We start from the raw sequence: 25,282 nt of genomic DNA, 5'->3' as shown, positions 1-25,282 counted from the left end.
CCTAAGACACACACTCTCTCTCTCTCTCTCTCTCTCTCTCTCTCTCTCTCTCTCTCTCTCTCTCTCTCTCTCTCTCTCTCTTTCTCTCTCTCTTTCTCTCTCTCTCTCTCTCTCTCTCTCTCTCTCTCTCTCTCTCTCTCTCTCATATATATTAGGGAGTTGGGACACGATTAAAACTTTATAGGATGATATCCTTAAGTCAATTGTATTACCTGACCAGGTTGGCATTGTACCCGATTTTGGAGGGTTAGGCTATATGCTCGTATCACGCCATGTTCCTCTCCCTACCTCCTTTTCCCCATTCCTTTTTACTCACATTATGTCGTTATAGCCTACTTTACTTTAGAACTTATAATTTTATTATTAATCACCGTATGAGATGTCTAGAGCTAAATAAACAAGATAACAATTAGTATGAGGAACTAATTAAAAATCTTAAATAAGCATGAAGCTCTCGGAGGTAGCGATACCAAAATGGCTGCCGAGGATAAGGCATCATACAATACTGAGACTAAAATTTACAATATTTTTAATGTTACGTGTGTCGCTACCTCGAATTATCAAAACAGATAATTGCAATACTTAACTTGGGAGTAGGATTCTCCAAAAGGACAAACATCTTCACAACACAGTAAAAAAAGGCTTACGAACATAGAACGCGTGTGGATATCATGGTGCTAAGAAAGGAATGATGGGAGGCGCGTGGGCACCTCATAGTAACGGGGGATGTTGAGGAAGGAGAAGACTAATTGGTAAGGGACCTCTGATAGTGGTTTTAACACGCCCCAGTTACTATACCGACACCCTATAAGGGTGAGCGAGTTGGGTTTATTCCTGGCATTCCATGCAACTTTTTTCTCTGGTATATATAGCAGTATTTATACCTTAAAAATGGTGCTATAAGGAGCATTTCACTGGGCGACACAGATCCCTCACCCAGAAATAGATTTTTCCTTTGTCGAAATCCCTTTATATAAATTATTATTATTTAATCTGTATGTATTGGACAGAAGGCCATAGGCCTACTGCCTTGATCGGGTGGATCTACTGTGTCCTGGAGGGTTGTCCCACCTGATCAGTCACAGTGACCACCTGACAATGAGCGAGCCACTCTTCTTGGCTGTCTCCCTCCCCCTGTACCCACCTTGGTGGAGTACTTACTCACCACACCTTAACCCCGGGAAGTAGGCTTGAGTCATACACTCTAGGGGAGAGAGGGGGGACAGCTAAGAGTGAGGTATAGCTCACACACTCTGAGAGTCATGGATGGCCACCAGACGCGCCGGACTGGGTATGCACCTTGCTACTTACCTCGTATCCTCCTATCCCCAGAATTCCATCTTCGCTATCCTTCCGCCCCGTGAGGGCTGGGATAAACTTGAGAATTGTATCGATAAGATAGTAGCTATGATTCTTTGATCGGATTCGGGTAAATATTTACCCTGTTCTGATCCCGTAGGTTGATCCCTTATGTAAAAGGATATTAACGGAATGGTTGATCCGGGAAGAAGGTTACAGACGGAGCTTTAATTTATATTCTTATCGGGCCGGAATTACAACGGTAGGAATTCATACTTCCAACCAGGTATTCCGGCACCAGTATTGGTGTCTCTAAAATTCAGATTTCTTTAGGTTAAGTTCTAACGGGAATGTCTCTCAGACTAGCCAAGCCATCAAGAGCTCTTCCCTGGCGACCTTCAAGATCTGGGTCGGTGGCTTTGGCCGCAACGTGGAGGCCAAGAAGCCGTATATCCTGGCAGAGGATAAGTGCCCCCTTCTTTACCCGAATGCTAAGATGTGGGCGGCAGTTGCGACGGAAGTAGCGGCTCCAATCATCTCCAGGATCAGAGAAGAGACGCAAGTTCTCCCTGAAGATCTGGAGGGACTAGGGGAAGCTGTGTTGGAAGACGTAGCGGCGATTAACCTGGATGTTGAACCGATGGTCGTCTACTCCGCCGGACAAGGTAGGGAGGTAAGTGAGGCAGGTGGCGCCCGGTCTAAGATTCCAATTCTTAGTCCGGCGCAGTCTAACTCCTCTTCTCTCACTTCTTTCCAGGGGTTCACTGGGAAGGTCATGGCTGGGGACAAGCCATGCTCAGTGGTCCCTAAAGTAAAGCATATGAAGAAGGCCCTACCCAAAGCGAGCAAGCCTTCTAAGCTGCCCAAACCACTCTCAACCAGACCATCATCAGTTTCTAAGCTAATGACGGACTCGGCAGTGGCTACTCCCCCACATCAGGGGTCGAGAGCAAGGAGCTCAAAGGGGAAGATGTTGGATCTTGCATTGGATCTGGTAGCCTTCTCGAGCCAACTCATGGAGAGGATGGGTAGCATAGTCCAGTCCCAGATCGGACCAATTGCTGATCGCCTGCAGTCTGTGGACAATTTGGCCTAGAGATTGCAAAATCAAGAAAATCTCTTGGAGAATCTCTTGCGATCTGGACTACCACAACAACAGCAGTTTGTGGTTCCGGATGCGTCAAAGCTCCCAGCATTCATTAAGAATAACCTGTGGCGATTGGCTCTTCATGCATCGTTCTCAGAGGCCATGTTAACCAAAGAAGGATGTGGTACCTGTCCGGTAGAAGACTTTGAATTCTACCCAGCAGGATTACAATTTCCCTTCCCTGGATACGCGTGTTTGACAGAGGAAGCGCTAGTAAGGGTAGATAAGGTTCCCAAGGAAACTGTTATCTATTCAAAAGAGTAAGCTCAGTCCGCCTGGGTCCGGACTTTAAATGAGTAGGAATGCATCAATACAAAATTGACGCCCCATAAAAGAACGTACATTATGTTCGTGGTGGAAGGGCAAACCCCAACACCATGCACCACAAAGGTAAGAGATCTTACCTTACAGGCGGCTATGGAAGACAAGCCCATGCCGCAACTGAAAGAAACTGACTCAAGTTTACTGTTGTTCCCGGGAGACCAAGAATACTGGGTTGACGCACCAGCTACTTTCACAGCAGGGAAATTGAATCTGGACTGTGCCAGCACAGACTTTCATACTCTCTGATTAAAACAGAGTACAAAGCAGGAACTAGGCTGAGTAGATCTGTCAACTCAGCTACGATGGCGGAGATGATTTCATTAGTCTACGCCGAGGAACCACTATTTAAGATCTTAACAGTCTTTGCTTCACATCCTCCAGTGTTATGCATATGACTTTGCAGTGGCCCGATGCAATTGCCGGAAACACATCCTAGCTGAGGCCTCCATTAGGCACGAGCCTAACAAATTAAGGCCCCAATCTGAGTAGCGGACTTATTCCCGGAGGACGTGGTAAATAGAGTCCTCGGGGAAGCAGCTAGAGTTAACCAAAGCCCCAGAGTCCGGTGGGGTCTAATTCCTTAAAGAAAATACGAGCCCACCAGAACTCAATCTAGAGGCAGGAAAAGACCAAGGAAGTTCCAGTCCTTCCAAGGTCCACAAACTCAAGCTGTGGTACAGGCAATGCCAGTATCCCAGATGAGCCAGCCTTCCATCTCAAAGACTCAGCCCCAACAACAATATATGTGGGTAAGCCAGCCACCTCAACAACCAATAGCCACTACTTCGTTTACTGCATCTCCGGCGTATAACCCTTCCTTTGAAACGCAGGGAGTGTTTCACGGATACAAAAGGCATGCGAGAGGTAGTAGAGCTAGGGAAGCCTTCCGGCATAGAGGCAGCGGAAGAGTTTCCGGGAGAGGTAGAGGATTCCGTGGGAGCTGTGGAAGCAGACCTTCTGCAAACCGGTGAGACTCCCCCGGTAGGAGGAAGGCTGTACCTCTTCCGGAGCCGTTGGATTTTCAGCAAATGGGCATACAGTATAATAATGAAAGGTCTGGGGTGGAGTTGGATAAAAGGGCCCCCTCCTCCAACCAGTTTTTATCAGATCCCAACGGCAGATCTAACATTTTACACCAAAGATCCCCTTCTGAAGAAAGCAATAAAAGAGGTAAAATGCTTAAAATTTCAAGGATGCTTGTTCAGTGTTCCAAAGAAAGACTCGGACAAACGAAGAGTAATCCTAGATCTGTCCCATTTGAATACATATATTCAATGCGACAAGTTCCATGTGCTGACCGTTTCGCAGGTGCGGACCTTACTTCCCCGTGGGGCCGTCACCACCTCTATAGATCTTACAGACACTTATTATCATGTTCTGATAGCAAGGGATTTTCGTCCTTTCCTAGGATTCAAGCTAGGCAAACTGGCTTACTGTATACCTTCAAAGTGATGCCATTTGGACTCAATATAGCGCCCAGGATATTCACGAAGTTGGTGGAGACAGTAGTCCAAGAGCTGAGAACTCGAGGAATACAGTTAGTGGCCTACTTAGACGATTGGCTTATCTGGGCCAACAGCGTCGAGGAATGCCACAAGGCGACGGACAAAGTAATAAAATTTCTGGAATACTTAGGATTCCAAATAAATTTCAAAAAGTCCCGTCTTACTCTGGCAACATGCTTCCAGTGGTTATGTTTACTATGGAACCTGACCAAACACAAGCTGTTAATTCCATCAAAGAAGAGGAAAGAGATAGCAAGGAAAACAAAAAGTTTTCTCAAGGACAAACTAATGTCCTGGAGAAACCAAGAAAGAATCCTAGGCTCACTCCAGTTTGCCTCAGTAACAGACACATTACTGAAAGCCAAACTGAAAGACATCAATCGAGTTTGGCGGTCCAATGCAAACAGGAAAAATCGAGACAAAATTTTTCGGATTCCACCAACACTAAGGAAAAGACTTCAACCTTGGACGAAAGTCAAAAACCTAGCAAAATCAGTACCTTTACAATTCCCACTGCTGGCATTAGTAATTCATACAGATGCCTCCCTAAGTGGTTAGGGAGGCTACTCCCAATACAAAAAGGTCCAAGATCTGTGGTCAGTTTCATTCCGTCAACTATACATCAATATCCTAGAAGCCATGGCAGTGTTCTTGACTCTAAAAAGACTTTCCCTGTAAACATATCAGACTAATACTAGACAACGAAGTGATAGTCCACTGCATAAACAGGGGAGGTTCCAAATAAAGTCACATAAATCATGTGATGATAGCAATCTTTTCAATGGCAACAAAGAACCATTGGTACCTGTCAGCTGTTCACCTGGAGAAATGTGGTCGCGGATGCACTATCAAGGACAACGCCGCTGGAGTCAGAATCTTCCTTAGACAAAAAGTCATTCAATTGGATCTGCCAACAAGTTCCGGATCTCCAAGTAGATCTATTTGCCACAGAATCCAACCACAAGCTACAATGTTATGTAGCCCCCAACCTGGACCCTCTGGCCTACGCCACAGACGCGATGTCCATAAATTGGAACAACTGGCGGAGGATTTACCTGTTTCCACCTATAAACATGCTAAGGAAAGTCCTGGACAAGCTCAGGACTTTCAAAGGACGGATTGGCCTGGTAGCCCCCAATTGGCCCAATAGCAACTGGTTTCCTCTCTTGGTGGAACTGTGACTCCGACCCCGGAGGATTCCCAACCCAAAGTTAACACAGATAGTACAAACTCAGTGTGTGTTAGCCCTAATTATATGGACTCTATGAAATTTGCAGCACAAAAAGATGCTGAGATTGATCCTCTAAACACATTGTTCCTAAAGTCAGACAAAAGAGAATCTACTCTTCAGCAATATGATTCTGCTGTAAGAAAGCTAGCCAAATTTCTGAAAGACTCAGAGGTTCGGACAATGACTACGAATCTGGCAGTTACTTTTTCCAGAACTTTGTTTGAAAAAGCCCTAGCCGCTAAAACAATAACAACAATTAAATCTGCTTTAAAGAAAATATTTCAGTTTGGGTTTAATATTAATCTTACAGATTCGTATTTTTCGTCCATTCCGAAAGCCTGTGCTAGACTAAAACCAGTAACTCATCCTCACACAGTTTCCTGGTTTTTAAATTATGTCCTTAAACTAGCTTCTGACACTGATAATGACTCGTGCACATGTATAATGCTTCTTAAGAAGACATTATTCTTAATAAGTTTAGCCTCAGGAGCCAGAATATCTGAACTCTCAGCATTATCTAGAGAACCAAATCATATTGACTTCCTTTCTTCTGGTGAAATATTAATCCTTCCAGACAGAAAATTCTTAGCAAAGAATGAGGATCCACAGAATAGATGCTCCCCGTGGAAGATTGTCCCACTTCCACGGGATCTATCTCTGTGTCCAGTTAACACTCTGAAAGCCTATTTGAATAGAACTTCTAAAAAGTCTTCAGGCTCTTTGTTTATTAGAGAGAATGGTGGAACCACTTTCCTGAAATGAATTAGACAACAGATTCTTTATTTTATTAAACAAACCAACCTGGAATCAGTCCCACATGCCCATGATATCTGAGCAGTAGCCACAACAGTCAATTATTTTCATCACATGAATTTTGAAGAATTAAAAAGATATATGGGCTGGAAATCACCAGCAGTATTCAAACGCCACTACCTAAAATCCTTGGAAGCCCTAAATTTTGCAACTGGGGCAGCAGGGAATGTGGTTCCTCCTGATATAACAGAACCATTATAATGGGGTCTAATCTTCATAAAATATTATTTCCTTTTAGTACTTTCTCTCCTACTTGCCTTGCTTAATGTCCCTGCCTTAACCTTGACCTTCATCAGGATTGCATATTAACCCATTCTTATGATGTATATATGTTACTAAAGTTAATTATATTATGTTTAGACATCTTATGTTATCTATTATTGGATTTTTTTTTCTCTAATTTTACCAATAGTTTTGGAACTCTTAAGCATTGTAATATAAGAGATAGGTAAAATTAAGGTTTACTATGAAACACTCTTAATTAAAATTATTCTAATTTCATTTAATTTTCTTGACTATATGTGCATTTCCAAGCTTATGGGGCCAATTCTCGGTTACTATTTCACGGAGCGACACAGGTTGAGTTAGTTCACATATAGCAACCTGAGTTTAAGAATTAAATTGACATGACTAATGTTAGTTTTGGTGATCATTTCCTTCCTTCAGGTGGCACAAGTAACAGACACAGCCCTGGATTATAACAACTGATTCTCTCTCTCTAAATTGGTTTTCTTAAAAAGAGTCAATTAAATATGAAACTGTAGCTTAAAATACAGCATCCGATTTCATCAGCAATCTGCTATTTTTTAGTAAAAATCATTTCATTCTTGAAAATTGCTACTAATTAAATAGTTAGTTGTGCTTTAAGAATAACATTTACTCTAGTTTTAAATTTTGGGTATTTTAAAAATCGAGTATTACTAAATTTTTTGTTGTTGTTTTACTTTTGGCTGTGATCAGACCAGCTGATCTCTAGCTGCCGCTCTCAAAAATATGCGTGTACCAATACAGTAACAAAGTATTGTTTACACCATTTCTTAACTTATTCAAAACATCTATACTGTTAATAATACATAAGCACCAATATGTTATAACCTATCATATTTTTTTTAGCACATTTAAAACTCACTCTCTCTAAAAAATGAAATCTTTGTTGCTTCACAAAATTTGTTATAATAAAAGTTAATCGTTTCAAATTTTCCTATATCTTGCACCATCTGTCACATCGAGCATTATACTGGTAACCCAATTGTTCTATGACTTTGAAAATCGGGAAGTGGAACACAAGGGAAGATGCTGCCCTTTGTGGGTCAATCGTGACCAAGATACAGATTACCATGACTTTATTGGTACTATCTCATCTGTCAATCCATGGCGTGGGGTGTTTGATCTTGCATAAGTGACAGACGATATGTGCAGTCTCAGCGCGCTGTCAAAAACCTTCAGCATTTTCCATCATGCTCTTGTTCAACCATGCTTTCTTTGTGATATTTACTACGAGGAGTTTTAACCTAGTTATATATATTTTTTAATTTGTTGGGGCAGATAATAGTTTTATTATAATCAAAATTGTGAATTTTTAATTTATTTTATTTTTGGCAAAATTTGACAAATTTTGACGATCGCTACAAAATTTGGTATTGTAATTCTGCAACAAAGTGAATCTTTGAAGAAGGGGGATGACTGTAGACTGTATGCTCTTTCTGAACGTGTAAATATGAAAAAGCATGTAATGGTTTAAAATGGGGTCATGACTGGCTGATTTGAATTTGAAAAATTTTGACCTGCTCTGTCAGATTTAAGGTTAAGTAATGGTTATTGCTTTTAGATGTTTTTATATCAAAATGCCATCAGTCTAAAAATATTTTTTTTTTTTATATTTCAGCAAACTGCAGGCGTTGTCCTCCTCCCAAATGCCTCTGCTGGTACAGCTCTTGTGGTTAGTCAAGTGGTTAGTACTTTTGGTTAAGTTTAATATCGGTAATTCCTGCAAAATAAAAATAATAATAAAAAAAAAAACTATCAAGTTTATATGCATTATAAGTTCTCGATGAATATTGACTTAAATTGTTCAGCTGTGCAGGTATTACCATTGTTTTGAATGAGTTGTGTGTAGTTCTTTCTCTATGAGTTCTTGTATAGTATGTAAATTTTCAAATGAACAATGTTCGGAGATGTGTAGATTAGCACTTGCCATAATGCATTACTTTATATAGTAATGATTTTTTTTTTGTGCTTACAAACTAGCTGGAAATATTTTTTTTCTCATTAATTTAGCGGGCAAATTTCTACACACTGAAAGATGATCACAAATGGATTGAAAACTAAGATATCTTAATTCCTGATGATATTCAAATAAATAAGACTTTACTGTTGGTGGTCCCTTCTGTAAGAGATTTCAAATGCAATACTGTACATTGAAAGGACATAGCCTAGTCAAAATTTACTATCAGGGACATGTAAAACAGTAACCTAACTTAACCCAAGTTTGCAAAGCAATGCACTGCACACATGCCGTGGTGGAATTTAGGGTGACTGACATCATCTGGCTTACAATTTAGGAAATTTATGTTGCCTTGATATTTCATATTTCAAATTAGTTTTTTTCAATGAATTTTGTTTTTTTACTGCTAAAAAGTCTTGCATATTTACCCAAGGTCGCTGAGTCTTGTAAGCACCTTTCTAACATAGTATCTATTTATTTACCTGAATGACTTAGTATTCCCATAAGTTAGTTAAATAAATTTTCAAATATCTTAGTAATTATATTGAGTTCAGGTCTCGTTAATATTCAGTACTTTCCTATGTAGTGTAAGCTAATTCTCCATTTTCCTTTTCAGTCGGGAGTACAAAGTGTCAATAGTGTTGGTAATCCTGTTGTAGCACAGGCACGCATTGGGTCTTTAAATACACCGCGTGTTACAGGCACATCTTTCAGACCGGTCTCTGCCACAACTACAACAGGTTCCTCAGTGGGACCCACAGTTGTAAGTTGCTTCCTTAACTTGGTAAATTTTATTGCTAAAGTTTTTATACATCAGTATTTTCCTACAGATTTTAAGCTGTGTGCAAATTAAAAATGAACCATATTATTCATTCTACTTGGTTTTTGCAGAATCGTCACCCTGCACCACTTCCAAGAACGCTGGCCCAACAAGTTGCTGGGCTTACAAAAAAATTACCACCTCAGCCAACGTTAAAACTTTCACATAAAGAAAACAGTAAGTATAAAAAACAATTATTAGTGCCATGCATAACTATTTTTTCATCAGTTGAAATTTAATTCTCCCATTTGAATTGAAACCAAGAACGGATTGTTCTCCTGTATGTAAAAACTTCAACTAGTTGCACTTCCTTTTTTTTTTCTTCCCCTAACAGGTATTGTCTTGTCTTGGACGATGTTAAAAACCGAAGACCATGAAACTATTGCAAGTTACCAACTATATGCTTACCAAGAAGGAAATTCTCCCCCCAATCCTAGCTTATGGAAGAAAGTTGGAAGTGTGAAGGCCTTAGAGTTGCCAATGGCTTGTACGCTAACCCAGGTAATGTGTTTCAATGAACTAATATGGTATTTTCAGGTTGTTGACCTGTTTAACAATTTTATTGGTTCAGATTACCTTATGTGAATTGGATTTTACTTAAACTGGACCGATTGTTGAAAAGTGTTTTAATCAATTTTTTTTTTCTTTGCAGTTCATGCCAGGACATGTCTATCACTTTGCAGTTCGAGCTGTAGATATCAAGAGCCGACTGGGCCCATTTTCAGAACCTAGAAGTATCAGATTAGAGAAAAAATAATTTTATTATTCTTTTTTCTATTTGTTTATAGCATCTCACCCCATCGACCTATCCCTGGAAAGGGATTTTCATTGTAACAAATAATATTATGCAAATTCAATCTACCTAAGTGATTGTGACCATTGTATATGTCTGCAATGTCACAAGCTTATTTTATTTTGAGAGGAAGAACGAAGTTCATTTTCACAACATTGTCATCAGACATTTAGCTGTACAAATGTATATAGTGATATGTAATTTAACATAAGGTCTTAATTTATTTGACCTTATATTTATCAAAAGTTTAAAGAGTTTTTTTATTGCATATTGGATGTATGAATGGATGAACGCTTGAGTGTGTGTGTGTGGGTGTGCTATTAAGGAAGCTTCAAGGAAATAAATGTTAGCCAATGACCATATTTTTTTCTCCCTAAGGATTTTATAATTCTTAATTTATTTGACCTTATATTTTAGTGTATATGAGATGGATGAATGATTGTGTGCGTGGGTGTGCTATTAAAGAAGCTTCAAGGAAATAAATGTTAGCCATTGACAAGTTTTTATTTCCTTTTGGACTTTCTTTAATTCTAAGGTTTATAAGCATTATTTTCATTCCTACACCAAAATAAAAGGTGTACATTTTCGTCTAAGTTGTATAAACATATTTTTATTATGTAAGCAACTATACTGTAAACTTGAAACCCTTTGGTAATGTTCCTGATTATGTTAAATATTTCTGTAGTCTAGAAGTATTTATGAGTCAAATTGTATTTGTACCTACATGAATTAGTCCTATTAAATAGGATTAATGTCTAGAAAGCTGAAACAGTTGTTGAGGTAATTAAACATTAGTTGTTTAATGCTTTCCAAATGGCTGAAGAGATTATATTTCCCTCCCAATTTCCCAATTTGATAACGGCCATGTCTTCAAGCTGCATTGAATATACACATACTCAGTTACCCTCCTAACCCTGCATGAATGTTGGAATATTTCCCTGAATTGAGTGGATTTGCTTTGGGATTTAAAAGTGAAGGCCTTTTATCAAGCAGATGTGCTCTTGTAGGTAAGGCAAGGCCTAGGGTAGATTCATGTCAAACACCTGAATTACCTTCTCTTTATTTGCTTATAAGGGGGATTTCCTGCAGGTATGTACATAATGCGAGTTGTAGACCATGCTTTTGTTGTGGGAGATGTTTGCTAAGGAGGTTAAAGGCCTGGGCACCGCTAATTCTGATGAGCACCATTTCAAATGCGTCCTTTGGATTTTGGTTGCAGTTCCTTGGCCATGTGGAGGGGTTTACTGCTTTGTTTCCTCATAGGTTGGGGGGTTTCGCCTTAGAGACAGACACAGACACAGACCTGTCTCTGAAGATGACTTATGCATTAGCTGACAAGTGAAATCAGTTGGTTCTAAGAAAACCTTTTTGTTTCTTGTTACAATTTGCATGGCAAGTTAAGGCTCCTCCTCCTGGAAGACAGTGATGATTCTCAATCGATGACTGGTATCTCCAGACAGTAGGGACAAAGATAACCCTTCCCCTTAACTAGTATCAAAGGGAATAGATGTCATGGTTTGATTGTTTAACTCACTCCCACTGAGTGCAGCCCCAAAGGACGAGGCAATGTTTTGCTATATGGAAGAAAGGGTCTTGACTTCCTAGGAGACATTGCACCTGATGGCTTACCGTGTTAAGGAAGATGTATGTAGTTTCATCACACTGCTTCAACTGAATCATACTTTCAGAAGTGTCGTGGAGGTAGCAGTAGAGAGTAGACTGCCTGGACTCCTCATCTAAGACAGTTTTCTTCCAAGATATGGGGTCTTTGAAGACTGTCTTGGGATGGTGGGGAGAGAAATTCCTTCTGGGTTGGGCATGGCGAGAGCTCCTAGTTTCCTCTTTCTCTCGTTTTAGGAAGGGTAGCAAGGAGAAGAAAGGATGACAGTCTCCATCACTTCACCACTTTCACTTATTGGATACCAATCCTGTTCTAGAACTATTTTTGAGGGTTATGGAAAGCTCCGAGACTATACAGAGGTGAAACCAATTCTGGTATAAAGGTCAAGTTGTAGATGGCCACTCTCCAGACTTCTGACGTCGTCCCTACTCGGAGGAGATGACAGGAAGATTGGACATCGGTAATCAACATAGCTCTGTTGAACAAATGTATGAAATATCCTGGTTCATGATGGGGATGGAAACAGTTAATGCCATACTGCCTTCCATCAGAAGGAATGCTTGATTTCAGGTACCTATTCATCAGTTCTTTCAGTACCATTACTGTACAGTTGGCTTCATTAATTTCGGTACACTTCATGGGAATTTAAGGAGACACCAGTGTACTGGAATTAATGAAACCAACTGTACCATGGAGTTCTGTACTATACCAAGTGAAAGTCCAGACTTACAGTCATGTACAGGATAAAGAATTCAGTTGGTCATGCATTGCTACTGTTAGTTTGGGCCCCTACTTATGGGATACGTCTACAATCTGCTAATAAAGTACTGGCATCCTCGGACATAACATCTTTTTTTCCTAGGAATCTTTCCTTAATGGAATCATCCACCTATAGTTAATTCATTTTAGTGAGGTGGATTTGTACCGACTCACAATGGTGCCCTTTTAGCTGGGAAAAGTTTCCTGATCGCTGATTGGTTGGACAAGATAATTCTAACCAATCAGATAGAAGGAAACTTTTCCCAGCTAAAAGGGCACCACTACGAGTCGGTGCAAATGCGTCTCATTAAAAAAAATTGAGTATAGTAAAGATACATTGTTCGGATTGGTCAACACCAATACTCAAAGGATACATGTTGATTTTGACATCCTCGGACACATGACTGTCTTAGGATCAGAGTCCTACAAACATTTTTGTTGCACTTGAAAACGCTTATATTTTTACTTACCCTACAAACCTGAGTTCTTCAGTAGGTAGTAGGTTGGCCAAGGCACCAGCCACCCGTTGAGATACTACCACTAGAGAGTTAATGGGTCCTTTGGCTGGCCAGACAGTACTATATTGGATCCCTCTCTCTGGTAACGGTTCATTTTTTCTTTTGCCTACACATACACCGAATAGTCTGGCATATTTTTTAAACATTCTTCTCTGTCCTCATACACCTGACAACACTGATTACCAAACAATTTTTCTTTGCTGAAGGGGTTAACTACATAGGTATTGCTCTGAAATTGTTCAGTGGCTGCTTTCCTCTTGGTAAGGATAGAAGAGAGACTAGGTATGGTAAGGAGCTATTCTAGAAGTACACTCCATCAAACTATTTTTCTCTAGTGATAGGTAGTGCTATAGCCTTTCACTACCTTGAGTTTATAGTTCTCTTGTTTGAAGGCACACTCGGGCACAATTCTGTTTCCACATTTCCCCCAGCTTTTTCTTTTCTGAAGTTTATATAGGAAAGATCTAATTTATATTATTCTTATATTTTATTCATTTCCTTGTTTCCTTTCCTCACTGGCCTTAAAATAAAAGGAATCTTTAATAATCTTAAATATAGTTGTAATATATTGTACTTTTATATCTTGCTTTTGCTAATAGCCTTCAGTTTGGGGTGGGGGGGGGGTAGAAAGGGTAGCTGGGTAACACAGTTACACACACCCATGTTGTATCTCTTTACCAGTGTACACGAGGGAAATGGGGCTATGCAGAGTACCGTATGAGCTTCCCCCTATCCCCTGGGGTAAGATAAAAAAGAGCCTGTCATTCTTTGTCATTCATCCCAAGCATAACAATTGTTAAACTCAGCCCTCCACCATCTGTAACTTGTCCATCAGGGAGTCTGAAGTGTTTAAAACATTTATTGGGTAGTCGCCACAGGATCAGTGGAGGATTTTTCCATGTTCCCGGGGGTCACATCTTGCAGGAAGTGGGCGGTGAAGGTCATTTGACAATTCCACAAGCCCGCTGACAAAGCCTGCATTACAGAGTAGTTTTCATAAACGCTATGGACATATTTCTGCCCCTAACGTTATGAGCTCTAGGTCTCCTCTATGAGAAGGAGGTTCAAGATTCAATGCTAAGTCCATGACCTTGTCTAGGCTGAGAACGTGTTCTTGGTGACCCTACTCTTTACCTTCTCTGAGCTAGTAGCCATTGATTTGGATCATTGGTCACACTACAAAGGGCTTGAATCTGGGATCGGAGCTGCCAGTAAAAGTAGAATAGTTACCTAGCCCATCGCCGTAATTGAGAGACGTTTAAGGCAGCCCATGGGGTTTGCTACTATCTTGGGTGAAGCTTAAAATGTGTGGGAGACCTGTCATCAAGGTCAGGTGAAGATCAGAACCTTGGCATCCTGGGTCGTAGGGGGCACCCTTCGGGGACCGAAGAAAGCAAACCATGTCCCATGGAGGGGTCTCTTCCAACCGAGGGCAGGTGGGTTTGAAACTTTATACGAAGAGAGGCGATGCTAACGCAGATGAAAGGTTAAATCATTTCTCTCTGAAGACGAGGCTCAAGGACAAGCGGTGGCCTTCCATTGCCGAGACAGAGAAGCTTTCCTCCCATTTCTAGAGAGGAACTCGGCTATTGCTGGAATAGTGGCATCGAGGGGAAGGATACCTACCTTTTCCACGACGCTAACCACAGAAGACAGTCCACTTGGCCTGGCCTGATTTACGCAAGTATCCAGACATCTTCTAAACAACTTGCGGAAAGGAAGGAAGGAGAGAGAGAGAGAGTGTGTGTGTGTGTGTTGCAGCGAAGTTTTTGCTTTGTGAAAGATGTTCACCTGTGGCTGTAGAGTTGATAGTGTTGTGGAGAGGGTTAGAGTTCTGTCGGGAGTTGCACATGAGTTCGCAGGGTGTGAAGAGTTTTGCTGGGGAGACGAGATCTACTCAGGATGGTAAGAATAGGGAATGGACGAATCTGATTCCCAGCAGAGAAATCCCCTGAAAGAGAAGACCAAACAGGTGCTAGAAGTCTTTCCCCGCAGACAGGAAAAAGCAACTGCTGCTGCTGTTGGCAATTCTTTTCCCTGCAAGGAGTAAGACTGCTGAATAGTGGCGGGCGTATAAACTCCCTCTGAAGGGAAAGTTCCAACACCTGGCGGTGAACCTTCTGGCTGCACTCCCTGTTTCTCATTAAGATCTAACTCAAGTTGAAGATCGACATCGAGTTGCCTGAGAAATAGCCAAATCTCAATTCAGGGTTTACCCCCTTGTCTGTTACGGAGACTGCCCTCAACTCTTAGGAGATTTAAATGATGGAACCATTCGGACTTTGACCGCAGGCCAAGTGGAACAGCATGTGATACCCTTCTATCTTTGATGCATCTGAAGGGATTGTCAAATCCGGGGAAAGGACGAAGAAATAAGACTCCTTGGTGGAGATTCTCATTTGTCAACCATCTCGGATCTGTCTCCTGCCTGGGGCCCCTAGAGACACAGAATAAGGGAGATCGCTCATGCTACATCTCCTGGGATCTGGCCGACCCTGAAGAGGTTGGATTCGAAAGAGTCTGATGCAGGCTTGACGAACCAGAGTGAAACTGTGACCCGTGAGACGTAACCACTGCTGGTCGAAAGTGCGTTTTGTAGAAGGACGCTGTCGCTCAGCTGAAAACTAATGCAGGCTGATGACAATGAATATATTTAGGATACCCGTCCTTGATGAGGAAGCTGGGATCTCTCTCAAGATTTACTTCAATTCTCAGATCGCAGTTACCTCAAGGAGTATGAGTCCTAGTGGTTGAACGTGCACAGGAAGTCCTGTGGACTAACAGCATGTTTGACCGTATGCCTTCTCACCGAACAGTTTGAAGAACTAACTTGTTCTAGGAGGAGAGGACGAAACTAGAGACTTCTATAGGAAGAACTGACTGTAGAAGCTTGGGGATACCTTGATGAAAAACAAGTTATTCTGCCAAAGAGATATTAAGGCCCGAGTCCAAGCGTCCGACCGAATGTTCAGATCGCGTAGGTTAAAGAAGAGACATCAGAGATCTTCTTCCAAGGATTCGATGATACTGTTGAACGAAGGAAGGCTGCAGGCAGTGTTAGCTACTTCTGTCACAAGCAGGGAGGGCTGGCTGCATCAATTTCTCTTCTTCTCGGTCATTGCAGGATCTTTTGGGGATAGGCTTTTGTTGTCTGGAGGGAAGGTCAGAATTTGACTCTATCCGACTTCTGGTCTTCTCCGTTTCTTATATCCCTAGGACTTGGATTTTATCTGCTTTGGACATAGTTCCTCTTTTGTCTTATGTCCTGTCCTATCTCCCTTGGACAATCTCTTCTTGAAGTTTATATACCCATGTATGGGCAGAGTTAATTACAGTGGGCAGTGGTCATCTCCATAGAAGGTGTTCTTTATAACTATTCTGCATCTGAATGGGCTTCCTCGAAAACGCCCGCTTCGATCGCGCCATGGAAGCTTCTAGAAGAAATTTCTGATGCAATCTGTACCATGTGTTAAGTCGTAACAAAAGGGCAGCATGTGTCCTTACATGATGACATATATCATAAACAAGGATTTCACTCAGACCTCAGTTTCTCAAAATCTGCTGACTCCACTAATTAAGACGATGACATCTTGGTCAAACAGGACAATTTCCTTATCACGGCAGGGGCTCTCGGCAGCGAGGCTTGATTGACTTCCAAAATACTGATGAAAATGAAGAGATGACAGGATTGCCCAAACAGGGCCGTAGTCGTATCTCGTCTTGCTTCGCTGCTCACACTTTGGGAATCGATATTTTTGTCTTTTATTATATCCTCTTAAAGGTATTGTATCTACCCATGACAATAAGAACATCGGCCGATGGGTGAACTCGGGCTGTTAGAAGAACACCATTGTCGGTGTTGGAAAAACAAGTTGCTATAAGACACAGGGCTCCAACAGGGAAAAATAGCCCAGTGAGGAAAGGAAATAAATTAATGTTGAGAAAATAATTAACAATAAATAATTTTAAAAACACACAAAAACATTTGCTGCAAGTTTTAACTTTGAAGTTCTGATTCAACTACCCAATTAGGAAAGTCATTCCACAACTTGATCACAACTGGAATAAAACTTCTAGAATACTGCTGACATGATGGAGAAGGCTCGTCTTAGAATTAACTACATGCTTATTATTACGAACAGGATGGAACTGTCCAGGAAAATCTGAATGTAAAGGATGGTCAGAACTATGAAAAATCTTGTGCAACATGCATAATGAACTAATTGAACGACGGTGCCAAAGATTAATATCTAGATTAGGAATAAGAAATTTAATGCTGATGAGAATCAGCAGCTGAAGACCAGACAGGAGAACAACAATCGAAACAGGGTAGAATGGAAGATTTAAAACGCCTCGGAATAGATTGATCACCGAAAATCTTAAGACTTATCAACAAGCCAATTTTTTTTTTATTGCAATTCAAATGAGACCTAATGTGTTTGTCTAAAGTAAATTTGTCGAGAATTACACCAAAAATTTTAAGTCATACTAAGTTAAAGAAACACTACCCATGCTCAGATCTGGATGTTGAGTTGATTAGGATTCAACTTCATACCCCTAATTTGTATAAGACTAATTATAGCTAGATGTTGATGAAGGTATTCAGCAGATCTACATTCAAGAAATGGAATTGATGAGTAGCATCATCTTCATATGAAACAAGCTTGTTTTTTAGGCCAAACCACATGTCATGTGTATATAGTAATGGGCCAGGAACACTACCCTGTGGAACATCAGATATCTCATTCCTATACTCTCTATGATGCCCATCAACAACTACTCTTTGAGATCTATTACTAAAAGATTCAATAATAATGCTAAGAAACAACCCACACACTCCCAATTGTTTGAGTTTGAAAACGAGTGCCTCATGATTAACGCAGTCAAAGGCAGCACTAAAATCAAGGCCAATCATACGTACTTCCTGACCCCAATCTAGGGATTTCTGTACAGCATTGGAGACTGTAAGATGGGCATCACATGCTCTAAGGCTTTCACAAAAATCAAATTGCAAACTAGGGAGTAAATTATTACTTTCACCAAACCTTTAGGACATTTAGCCAGAAGTTAAAAAACTTTAGATAATAAGGGGGTTATGAAAATTGGGCGGTAATCAGTTAGACTTGAGCTACCACACACATTTACATAGTGGAGTAACATTATCAATTCTCAAACAAGTGTTAAAAGCTCCTCTTCTGGCTAACTTTTGCAAAAGAACGGACAACCTTGGAGCTAAGAAATCTGCAATCTATAAGAAAAAAAAAAAAGGAAAAATACCATTCGGGTTTACACCTCCATAAGCATCAAGAGCCATCAACAGAGCTTTAATTTTTACAAGAAAGAATAGTTAAACTAGTAGTTTAGCCTCGGGAAAACAGGAATGAAGAAGTTTGGGATTCTCATTACTCTGATTACTGTCAAATATCAGCCAAAAGGGTTGATGAACTAGACCAAGTTCAAGCTAAGGGTTGGTTGTATATGCCTGTCTGGTGGAGGATCCCGCGGATGAAGGGCTGAAGTTACTTGTACAAGTTCCGAGGGAGCGTAGGCTGATGTAGACAGAGAGCAAGAAGAAATGCTAACAGCATCTGGTGTTCCTATGAGGTCGCCCATCCAAGTACTGACGACATCCAACATTGCTTAACTTCACTGGTTGGAAGAATCCTTGCAACTAAGTTGCTATAGGCGTAGCGTAAGTAAGAGCCGAGTTCAATCCCCCTAGAACAGGGAATGAAAAAACGAATAACCCCACGGGGTTACATCTCCCGCTACAGGTATGAAGGGCTGAGGAGAAGATCCAAGGAATCTGCCCAAGAATCGTGACGGATCCGACCAGTTCTCGAATATGTGGAGAGAAGAAAAGTTAACCCCAAAAGGATGTTATATGTTCACAAGAGCCATTCCGAAACACCAGAGAAAAGCAGCGAAGGTGAGTGGTCGGAAGACTTCTGTTGTGACAAACGCTGTGTAGAACTATGCTCTACCTGCCTGGTGGTGGCGAGAGGGTGCAAGCGCATGCACAACTAACACAGGTCTAGGTCTTGTCAATGAAGATGTCGGCTTGTTTGTAAGGTAACCATATATAGTACCATACAGGACGGAAGGGAAGAGGTGTGACAAGGGGAAGTGACAATTTAAGGCATATGGTGCTTCAGCTCCTAGTAGTAGAAAAGTAATACTGTACTAGTATGGTCATGGTGCGAAGGAAAAGTTCGCCGCTGAACGTGAACGCTGACGAGGGCTGGAGAGAGAATGAAGAAGATTGCGGCAATCATATACGCAGGCTCTTCGAAGCTCAAAGAAGATGAAACCATTAGGAACAGCAAACACTACCTGTGTGAAACTATAAGTTGCAAGGAATCGGCGGGGTATTAAGCGCCAACGTCAGCACATGTGCTTTACCCATCTCATTAATGGAGAGTGCTGGGTTGGGTTCTAAGGAGAGAATGTATGCAAAACTTCCTCAACTTCATGTGTGAAGCACTATCGAAGTAGCGTAACTCGAAACTACCGGGGGATGTCAATCTGTGTTGTTTCGATAAGAATATTCTCAGATGACCAGAGGAGGAAGGAGGGTTTCACCAGGAAGAGCAATTTGCTTGTTTGAAGTAATGATTGCAGCCGTTAGTTCTATGATCCCGTCCACTGCGCTTCAGAGATTCTTTGGAGGCAGTTGGCAGAGCAGTTTGTCACGGAGACGCACTTTACCTCGGAACGAGAAATAGGCAGAGGAAACACCAACAACCTGGCAGACGGTAAGTTGGGGAGTGACTTTCACGAGCTGGCGAAAGGTGAGCTGTTGATGAGAAGAGTTGACTATGTGTGATAAGTCTGCTGGACACGACCAAACAACTTAAAAGAGGCAAATCTATTGGTGAGACGAGTCAGGGGGGGAGGGGTGTTACGAGTCCGCTCGATATAAGACTTGCTGGGAGAAAAAGTCTGCTCCCAAAAGAGGAAGGGCTGGGAATGGACTAATCAAATTCCCGCCGAAGGAATTCCCCCAAGACCGACATGTGCTACCCGTCAGCAATGCTCCCCACAAGCAGGAAGATATAAATCTTGCTGGGAGAAAAAGTGTCTGCTCCCAAAGGAGGAAGGGCTGGGAATGGACGAATCAAATTCCCGCCAAAAGAATTCACCCAAGACTGACATGTGCTACCCGTCAGCAATGCTCCCCGCAAGCAGGAAGATTGCCGAACAGTGGCTGGTTGAGGGACTCCTCCAAGGAAAGAGAAGTTCCAACACTTGGAGGCAAACCTCTGGGCAGTACTCTCTGCTTCCCCTCAGCGAGCACTAGTGCAAACTGAGGGTCGATATAGGGTGTTGCTTCAGAACGAAGTTGAAGCTTGTTCTCCATATTCCCTTCCCCCCCCAAAAAAAAAACTTGAACTCTGTGGAGTTCTAATCAGTAACTGCTCCAGAGGGGCCCAATCCCATGAACGGGAAGGGCCGCCGTCAGCATGAGGGTCAGAAACTGCCACAGGGTGAGACGAAGGCGGACACTGGCAGGAACAGCAACCTCCAAGTTCACGCTCTACTCAGCTGAAAGAAGTATGGTGTCGCTAGCACTGAGGAAAACCAAAAGAGAATGAAAGAAAAAAGGTCCCTCGGGCGGACAACTTAACCTGCGGACAGGAAAAGTGTCCCCGCGAGGACTGAAACATTCTAAGAATCGAGCTGAACTATTCAAAAGGAAAATGAACTGTAATGAGAGAGACGGATCCAATGTAGTACTGTCTGGCCAGTCAAAGGACTCCATAACACTAGCGGTAGTATCTCAACGAGTGGTTGGTGCCCTAGGCCTAAGCCTCAACTGCATTCACTTGAGCTCCATCTAACCACATCCCTGATCCCAAACTAAGACATACATAGTTATGTCTAGTATAAAATTAAGCCCAAAAATAAAAAACTGACCAGGTCCTCAGCGATGCTGTGGACCTCACCCACAGTCCTGCTCTTAGGTCGAGCCTGAATTTAAACAGAAAATGCTCTCGAGGGGAGTACTCCTTCATGTCTTTACCCTCTTGGTTAGAGTCATTACAGGGACTTAGATTCTCACCACTTTATCTCCTCTCACTCACTGGGTCTCACTGCTATCCAACATTTTGTCTCCTCCTCCTGAAGATGTCACTGGGCACAAAGATCTAGGCCTCAACTGCATTCCTTCGACTCCAACTTGGGACCTGATATTTCGTCCTCAGAGACCTGGGTTTGGGTGGCCACTTAACCCCTCCCTTGTGCAGTGCTCTGCCGGTTGCGGTACGTGTTGTCAGGCTGATTCCATGTTCATCCATAAATACAGGTTTTCTATAAGAAAAATTACAAGATGCAAATACAGTGATACCTCGGTACTCGACCATAATCCGTTCGAGATCCGTGTTCGACCTCCGATTTGTTCGAGTACCAAATTTTTTTTCCCCATAAGAAATAATGGTATATATTCTATTCCGTTCCCAAGCACTCGAACAGGCCCAAAATATTAATAAAACGTGTACCTAAACAACAATAATTATCTAAATGTGTATGAAATTGGTCAGAAAATCCTATAAAACAATTTTAAACCATTTACTGTACTAAAATAAAACAATTTTAAACCATTTTCTGTACTGTAGTGAACATACCTTTGAGCAGCGGTTCGATGGCATACAGGGATGGATGTGGAGAGGATGGAAGGGGGAGGTTACTGCTTGGAAGGAGAGTCCCCTTCCATGATGTGGCGGGGTAGTTCTCCTTCAGGAGTTGTTTCTCTCTCCAATGAAAGGGTGGGCAGATCTATTTCAGGGGTTTCTTCTCTTCTTTGTCTCTTCTTTGGAGGAGAAACAGGCTTTGATGTAGCAGCTTTCTTTTCTTTTGTGAAAAACTGGTCTATTGTTAATTGTTTCTTCCTCCTCTGCAGTATTCTTCGAAAATGATACATGACACTATCATTAAACATATGCACTGCCCGGTTTGCTACTGCAATTTCTGGGTGGTATTTTTCAGCAAAAGCCTGCACATCTGCCCACTTGGAACAAATTTCATTGATGAGAGAACTTGGAACATCCTCCCTTACCTCATCCTCTTCTGAAGATTCCTGCTCCACAATCAGATCCTGCTGCTGTTGTTGTTGCAGGTGCAACAATTCCTCCACAGTCAACTCGGTAGAATGGCTTTCTACAAGCTCATCAATATCATCCTTGTCGACCTCAAGCCCCAAACTCCTGCCCATGACAACAATTTCCTCAACGACATCAGTGTCATCAGAAATTACAGGGGTAGCAGTGCTTGGACCCGCCTCTGGTTGGAAACCTTCAAACTCCCTCTCTGTGACACATGATGGCCACAGCTTACGCCAGGCAGAGTTCAATGTCCTATAGGTCACACCTCGCCAAGCTTGGTCAATCATGTTAACAGAGTTGAGGATGCTGAAGTGTTCCTTCCAGAATTCCTTTAGGGTCAACTTCGTGTCACTGGTCACTTCAAAACACTTTCTGAAAAGGGCCTTGGTATAGAGTTTTTTGAAGTTTGAAATGACCTGTTGGTCCATGGGCTGGAGTATGGGAGTAGTATTGGGGGGCAAGAATTTGATTTTGATAAAGCTGTATTCTTCTTTCAAGTCATCCTCGAGACCTGGAGGATGTGCAGGAGCATTGTCCATAACCAGAAGACATTTCATTGGCAAGCTCTTTTCAATGAGGTAAGCCTTAACCTGGGGGGCAAACACTTCGTTTATCCACTCAGTAAAGAATTGTCTTGTGACCCAAGATTTAGTGTTCGAGCGCCACATAACTGGTAGTGCACTTTTACAAATATTATTTCGTTTGAACACCCGGGGGTTGTCCGAGTGGTACACTAACAAGGGTTTGATCTTGCAATCGCCACTTGCATTTGCACACAGCAACAATGTTAGCCTATCTTTCATTGGCTTGTGACCTGGCATCTTCGTCTCGTCCTTGGTAATGTACGTATTGGCTGGCATTTTCTTCCAAAATAACCCAGTCTCATCACAATTAAAGACTTGTTGTGCGATCAAATTTTGTTCATTTATGTACCGATCGAATTCCCCCACGTATTTATCGGCTGCAATTTGATCCGAACTAGCTGCCTCCCCATGCCTAGTAACACGATGAATACCTGTTCTATTACGAAACTTTTCAAACCAACCCCTGCTCGCTTTAAATGTAAATGAATCACTTTCACTGGTATTCGGACTTTTCTTCACTAATTCTTCATAGATATGCAACGCTTTTTCACAAATGAACGCTTCACTAACACTTTCCCCGGCCAACTGTTTTTCTTTAATAAATATTAAAAGCAACTTTTCCATCTCCTCAATCACTTGTGGCCTTTGCTTAGTTACCGCCGTAACTCCCGTTGCAACATTCGCCTTCTTAATCATTTCTTTATGCTTTAAAAACGTAGAAATGGTCGACTTCGCCATTCCGTATTCTACCGCTAAATCGGACACTCGTACACCATTCTCATATTTCGCTATAATTTCCTTCTTCAACTCGATCGTTGTTCGCACTGTTTTCCTCTTCTCCTTCCCCTTAACACTCATTACTTTCTTGGGACTCATTATGAAAGCTAAAAAAGCAATTAAAAGCACTGAAAATCACTAAATCACAACGAATGCTGATCGCGCGTTGTCTGAGTGACGCTCTCGAGAGAACTGATGCTTCCCGAACAAGCGAGAGTGGCCGAGATGGCGCGATCATCACAAAGCCCATGCGGTCGTCACGTGTTCGGCTGGTCGAGTACCGAATTTTTGGTCGAGCACCGCAGCAAAAATTTCTCGAAAATTTTGGTCGAACTCCGAATTGTTCGAGTATAGAGTCGTTCGACTACCGAGGTATCACTGTACTGAAAGGCAGAGATACTTTGCAACCGTGACTGTTTTGGTCTCAAACATGTAACCTGTGGTGGCTATGACCTTTAGTCTAAGAGACAAGCTCCGGGCAATCTGGAAAACAATTGAATGAGCGAACGAACAGCTTTCCCAGTCTTGATATTGAAGGCTGGGGTTGATGGAAGAATACTGCCCTGTCTATCACCTCTACTGGTGGGAAGAGCGATTTTCCTTGAATATGGAGTTGTTTATCCTTTCTCGATGACTAAACTGCTTGTGAAACCTCAAAGTCACAGCCTCACGAAGCTTAAGCACCCAATTGACCCACAGGTTAGCTACCTGGTGCATGAAAAACTTGACCACCCTAGCTCCGGTCAGGACAATAGCTCCTGTCAGGACAATATTCTTAAGGGCCTGCTTCTTGCAAAGGTTGTTTAGGTCTTTTGGGTCTGCCAAGAAGCTGATGATGCCAGATCAGTGGTCTATCCAAGAGGTTGCTTGCATGGTCTCCATGGCTGTGACTTTCATGCTTGAAACCTCAACGTTTATTAATATCCCCAGTCGGAGAGAACATCCGTTCTCACTGATGGCTGATAGCTAAGCAAGCTGTCGGTGTGCTAGCGGGGAAAGCGGTCACCTAACCACTACCAGCAGTTAACTTACCTGTCAGTTGTTGACACCTTGTTTTTAATTGCCATAATCTCAGCTTCGTTGTTATCATTTTCTTATGTAAAGGATGATAATTTGCATTTGTGTAGGAAAAAAGGAAATTTAATAGACTTGTATAAGTGTAGGAACAAAGGAAATTTAATAGACTAAGTTTTGTCCAACAAATTATGATGAGATTCAGCAGCTGATGACCAGACAGGAGAGCAATACTTGAAACAAGGTATAATGAAAGAAAATGTTTCTTCAGAACACTAGATTGATCACCAAAAATCTTACAAAACTTTCTCAATAAGCCTATTTTTGGGCTCGGCCATGTCCTCCTGATGGAAGGTTCCTTCAGGTAGATTTCTAAGGGATATTTGCTACAGTGATACTCCCAGAGAATTAACCATAGGTCTCCAGAATTCTAACTCCTGGCGCAAGTATCCTTATATCTTTAACCTGTTAAGCGTCCTGTCAACTGGCCCCTGGACCAGGTTGCCGCTAACGTACCGTCACGCTTTTTTTGCCCTGAGCGGTCATTTCACTAATGATAATTTTTTAATGTTAATATAATTTCTTTATGCTTATAATTCGTATTTATAGTTAAAAGTAGGGATATTAATTAAATGGTGGAGTAAAAAAAACAATTAATACTACTAATATTTCATTTCAAATGGCTACATAATACTGAATATTCTAATGGGTTCTTTTTATCTTCAATCGTAAATCTTACGCCTGGATAAGCA

General features: G+C 41.7%; 1 protein-coding gene and 1 pseudogene across 9 annotated transcripts in view; both read left to right on the top strand.

Moving 5' to 3' along the window:
* LOC137623299 (activating transcription factor 7-interacting protein 1-like) overlaps nucleotides 1-10,513 on the top strand; it is a 290,333-nt gene extending 279,820 nt beyond the window's left edge. For 8 of the 9 annotated variants that reach the window (XM_068354092.1, XM_068354091.1, XM_068354088.1 and 5 more), the window contains 5 exons: nucleotides 8,205-8,270; nucleotides 9,160-9,306; nucleotides 9,435-9,540; nucleotides 9,698-9,864; nucleotides 10,016-10,513. In XM_068354092.1, the coding sequence (XP_068210193.1) occupies nucleotides 8,205-8,270; nucleotides 9,160-9,306; nucleotides 9,435-9,540; nucleotides 9,698-9,864; nucleotides 10,016-10,120 (591 nt within the window). In that variant the 3' untranslated portion in view covers nucleotides 10,121-10,513. The remainder of the gene's footprint in view (nucleotides 1-8,204; nucleotides 8,271-9,159; nucleotides 9,307-9,434; nucleotides 9,541-9,697; nucleotides 9,865-10,015) is intronic. The other variant, XM_068354089.1, reaches the window with a different exon arrangement.
* On the top strand, nucleotides 1,023-6,566 carry LOC137623300 (uncharacterized; annotated as a pseudogene).
* Nucleotides 10,514-25,282: the final 14,769 nt, after the last annotated feature.

The sequence above is a fragment of the Palaemon carinicauda genome, chromosome 30, assembly GCF_036898095.1.
Source record: "Palaemon carinicauda isolate YSFRI2023 chromosome 30, ASM3689809v2, whole genome shotgun sequence".
Classification (NCBI taxonomy): Eukaryota; Metazoa; Arthropoda; class Malacostraca; order Decapoda; family Palaemonidae; genus Palaemon; species Palaemon carinicauda.
Note: the sequence above shows the minus strand (reverse complement) of the source record. Positions and strands in the feature narration are given on the sequence as shown.